This window comes from Arachis ipaensis, chromosome B03 (assembly GCF_000816755.2).
Source record: "Arachis ipaensis cultivar K30076 chromosome B03, Araip1.1, whole genome shotgun sequence".
NCBI classification, from domain to species: Eukaryota; Viridiplantae; Streptophyta; class Magnoliopsida; order Fabales; family Fabaceae; genus Arachis; species Arachis ipaensis.
Window position 1 is genome coordinate 119,613,646 of NC_029787.2, and position 5,213 is coordinate 119,618,858.

Below are 5,213 nucleotides of genomic sequence, written 5' to 3' on the forward strand. Positions count from 1 at the left end.
GTGGGTTCTATACTTCTATCGGCTCATGGCACTAGCTAGGAAGGGATTGAAACCTAAGCCAGTCAAACTATTCTTTATGTATGGGGTCATCAAGAAAATCAAAGAATATAGTTATAGTAACTTAAATAATGTATGTGTTGAGACCTAGTTAAAAGGCCAAAGAATTATTGGTGATGTTAGAGGGTCTAGTACGTATATGGGTTTGATCATATTTAATATGATCACAAGAACTTGTTAATAATAATAATAATAATAATATTCAAGGCCTCCTCTTCATGCGCTTACTCTCTTCCTCATCAACTTCAAGTAAGTTCATTATCACTGCTTCTGAAGCGTCTTTTAACATCTCCGACCAGTCCCTGCATACCCATCCAATTCAAATTCAATACACCATTTATCAAATAAATAAACATATAAATAATAACAAAAATTTCAACTTATTTACTTATTTATTTTTTATAATTTAAACTTTTAAAATAAATAATTGTATGACAAGTTATACCCTCGTGACGGTTGCCACTAGCATTGGTGGCGGCCTTTGAAGAGGAAGGGGCGAAATTTTAAATGTGTGAGGACTAATGCAACATACCCTTTTAAAGGATCAAACGTTAATCCAACGGTATATTTAGCTTCCTCAAGCGCCAAACTAAACCTCCGCAGCTCTTTCGCCGGACAAGTCTTGTTGTCCTTGACGACGAGCTGTGAAGGCTTAACATTGTAGAAGATGGGGATAACCCTCTTCTTTGACTCCATGAGCAGAGCGAGCTCATGGAGACAAAAGTAGGACTCGCAATAGCGCGGCGAAAATACAGCGACGCCAACCTTGCTTCCGACAATGGCCCTATCAATATGTTGAAAGAGCCTGTCCCCCGGTTTCATGTTCATGCTGTCCAAAAAACTCCTGACACCCATTGCCGTTAACCGGTCATACAACAAGCCGGCAATGTTCCTTTTGGTGTCGATGCCACGGTGGTTGATGAAAACATCGCATGCCGGGTGAGCCATCTTGTGGCACAACGTTGCTGATACACGCTGCATGGCTATATATGCTTAAAAGGTTGCTCTTAAATCCTTTATTTGTGTTTGTGTGTTGAATGATTCATTATACGAAGGAAGAAGCCAAGGGAGGAATTGATGGGTGTATATATATAGCACAAATATTGGTACATGGTGAAGAATTTTATGAGGGAATAATTGTTATTTAATTAAAAAACAAAAGTTTGATGTTTGATTTTCAAGGTGGGTAGTCCATGTTAAGATTGGACCCGAGAAAATACTAGGTATTTGATGGAAAAAAAAAGAGTAAAAGTGTTTGAAAATGTTGACTACAAATGTATGTATGTGGGAATTCATGTTTGGAACTGCTTATCCTTCAAACACGGCTACATCAGTGTATATTATTTTGATTTGATGTGTGTTTGAGTATGTGTTCTGAGATTGGGATCCAAGTTCCAAAACATGGATTCGCTGACATGGTCAGTCCGCTAATTATTTTGCTTTCACTTTTTGGAGAAACTTATACCGTTGCTTCCCCGTACCCCTCATTGGTATGGGTTGGGGCCATCATCACAATAAACAAATAAAAAAAACTTTATGAATTAATATTAACATTTAATTAATTAGTTTTGTTTTAAATAACTTGATTGGTCAAATGATCAACTCACTCGTTTAAATAAGTCTTGAAAATTTGGTCAGATTGAGAGATACCATAGCTAAAAAATAATAATTGTCTTTTTTTTTATTAACTAATTACTTAATGAAAGACAAAATTATATTTTTTAATGAGGAATGTTAGGGGTAGTAACATTTGGAATTTATAGCCATCAAATAGCTATTAATGAGACTTTTAATAGTGTGAGATTAATGTGAGATTTCATCTAATGGCTCACTCTTCTTTGATGGTTATATGCTGGCTAGAATTTGATAAAATTGCTGCCCCTAGACTTTTCCTTTTTTAATAGTACGAGTTTAAATTAATATAAGTTGTTGTAACATTTTTATTGTCTAATAAATCAACAATAATAATGCTATATAAACAATTGAAACATATAATAAGATAGTTACAATAGAAACCAAAAGATAAAAAAATAAAAAAGATGCATATGTAATGTATATAAATTTATGCCACAAATTATATTGTTTATATCTGTTTTTATTTTATGTAAAATTGTCAATTAAATTAAGGCTGTTAAGCGGCATTATTATTATTATTATTATTATTATTATTATTATTATTATTATTATGACTTTGGGTTTTTTTTTTCTCTCTCTCTCTTTCATTTGGTCCGAATTTGTTTCTTTCCGGCATTCTGGAGAATTTGTAGAAGAAGGAATGATGATGAATTGATGCTAGTGGAGAATTTGCCTTTCGGCTTTGCTATTATGAATTTTCATATTTGGAAGTGGTCTTAATAAAAGATCACGAAACTGGAAATTAGTCCCACGGAGCTGAGTGTCTCATTTGATTTGTTCCAACAATTAAGTTGACAATTCTTCTATATATGCTTGGAAAGGAATAATACTATTGAACAGTCTGGTCAAGTATTTGGGAATTCAGAGTTAGTTTGAGATTAAACACAAATTAAACGAAAATTCTTGTTAGGCTAATTCAATATATGTATTCCAAAAATATTTATTTCTTATTTTTAGTATTCAAAATATTATATTTAAATTAAAAAGGGATAGAAGTATTCTTTTTAGTCTTTTCTTGTTTAACTTTTTGTTTCAATAATTAAGTATACGCAGTAATATTTGACTTGTGAATAAAAAAAAAATACTAAACAATTATATCACCTTAGATTAATAATGTAAAGTATAGGGTTCGAAAAGATAGACTAAATACTTAAATAGTAAATACTAATAGTTAAGTTGGATATGTAAAAAATAAAATACGTCAAGTTAATATTTTATAAATTTTAAATAAAAAAGTAATGGTATTCTATTTTCAATTTAATATTGCAAAACATATTAAAGATAGAAATCAGCATAAAAAAACAAGTGTTGCCTTTTTTAATTGAACAATGCATGTACACAACATTGCACCTAATAATAAGATATAGTACACTTATTTTTTACCAGTTTTATTATTCATAATAGTAAAAATCTTTAAATATTTAGTAAACATACCGTGACATTGGAAGCATACTTTGGTCTTAATTAAGCTGCTGGTACAAGCTTGTTATTAAAAAAAGAGCTTATCATGGAAACGGATTTTTTATTACACCCTTTAAATAAAGAAAGCATTATTAATTACTAATTCTATAATTTAAATTTAAAAGTAGAAAACGATCAATAACTATATTAAAAAAATATATAATTGTCCTCATTTCTCTTTGGAAAGTGTACTAATGAAAAGGATAGAAGACGTTTAATGCTTCAAAATAATTAAGAACAAGTAGCAGTACTGTTCTTATGAAAGCGACAACTATGTCATGCATCATGAATGTGACTGAATGAGAATTTTGTATTTTAAGTTCTAACTAACAGATAGATACTGAGTCTTCGTAAACGCGGTGATTTTGATTGATGTTAACTCAACAATCTTAAATTAGATTAGATACTTCTTCATACATGGCATGGTTAAATAAAGTTGTACGTGTTTTAACAACCAATAAGCCATAAAGCGCAGAAACATTGAAAAATTAACGCAGCAATAATACAAAGGAAAAAATTTGGTAACCAAACTTTTTCAGTCATAATCAGTCAAATTTTTTTATATTTTATTTTATTTATATCACTTAATAACATTTTTATTTTTTACTTCACTCTCTTATCATTCTACTTATCACTGTTCTTATCAAATTTGCTAATTAATGATATTAATTATAAAATCATATCCTTTTTATTAGACACTATTGTAATCAATACTTAATATTCCTTTTTATAATTTGATTTTTATATATAAAAATACAATAAAGATTAACAATAATTATATTTAAAAACGGTAATTATAATATCAATTACATTAAATAATTGCAATTGATTCTTTGTCCGTTATGGTATTTATCATCAGTTATTTAAACTATATTTTATTATGTAGTTCAAATTATTTTACATATATACTAATAAATCATGATTCAAAATATTTTAATATTTTATTTTTGAAGACATTATACATTTAAATCAACGTATAATTTTTTAAATCACCGTCTTTGATAATTTAAAAATTTATTTCATGCTTTTCAAAGTAAAAATGATTTATTTTAATTCACATATATTTCTAAATTTTACTATAATTAGATTTAAAAAAAAATGTCAAATACCTAAATTAATTTATTCAATTGATAAATTTATTCATAACATCCACAAGTTCATACACATAACATCCATAATTAAGTAAAATACACATAACATCCAAAATTTTATATTAATAACATCCATAATTTCATACTCATAACATTCATAATTTCATACATATAATATTTATAATTTTATATATATAATATCCATAATCAATAAATTGGTGCTAATTTTTTTAGATATTTTTAATTTTCAATAAATAAAAATTGATCAAATTTAAAATATTTTATTTTTTATAAAATGTGTTGAGGTGATTTGAGTTTTTTTTTAATTAAAAATATAAGAATTTAAAATTTTTATTTGGAAGAAAAAAATATACAATTATAAATACATGTAATAATAATGAAGGAAAAATTTTCGCAATCTGATTCACATTAAATTTGGAATTAAGTTTTAGTATAATTAAATAAGGAAAGATAATTAATAATAAAAAAATTTAATTGCGTTAATTAAATTAAAAAAGTGATTCACATTCTCTTATAAACACAAATACTATTAGTCATATATCTTTATTTATTATCTATAATATTTTAGTTACGTAGCATTGCCCTAATACAAAATACTTTTCTTGATTTCATTTGGTTCAAGTTAATAAAGAAGTATGAATCCTGGATCCTATTAATTAATAAATCGAACGACATATATACATGGGTATTTAATTGACTTGATCGGTTTGATAAGTACTGGCAAGATTCTATGTATCAAATTCAGTTATTAATTAAATAACTTTATTATCTTCAAAAGGAAAATAGTGGGCTCCAATTTTGTCATTTGTTTTTCTGATTAGTCAGTTCTCATCAAATTGATACTTTTACCAATAGTGGGCTTCAATTTTTTTTTATTATTTGAACAGCGTAAATATTAAATTATTTTTAATAAATAAATTTTATTAATTTATATATATAAATTTCAAA

General features: G+C 27.1%; 1 protein-coding gene across 1 annotated transcript; it reads right to left on the reverse strand.

The window, feature by feature from the left end:
- LOC107633622 (TMV resistance protein N-like) lies at window positions 7-1,129 on the reverse strand. The gene is made up of 2 exons (XM_016337227.2): window positions 590-1,129; window positions 7-359 (listed from the first exon to the last, which is right to left on the reverse strand). The coding sequence occupies exons 1-2, from the start codon at window positions 1,036-1,038 to the stop codon at window positions 260-262; spliced, it is 549 nt and encodes a 182-aa protein (XP_016192713.1). The 5' UTR covers window positions 1,039-1,129; the 3' UTR covers window positions 7-259.

Coding starts and splice junctions, on each gene's coding strand:
- LOC107633622 (XM_016337227.2), bottom strand. CDS start 1,038: ATGCAGCGTGTATCAGCAACGTTGTGCCACAAGATGGCTCACCCGGCA. Junction 360..589: donor ACGTTTGATCCTTTAAAAGG/GTATGTTGCATT, acceptor ATGGGTATGCAG/GGACTGGTCGGAGATGTTAA.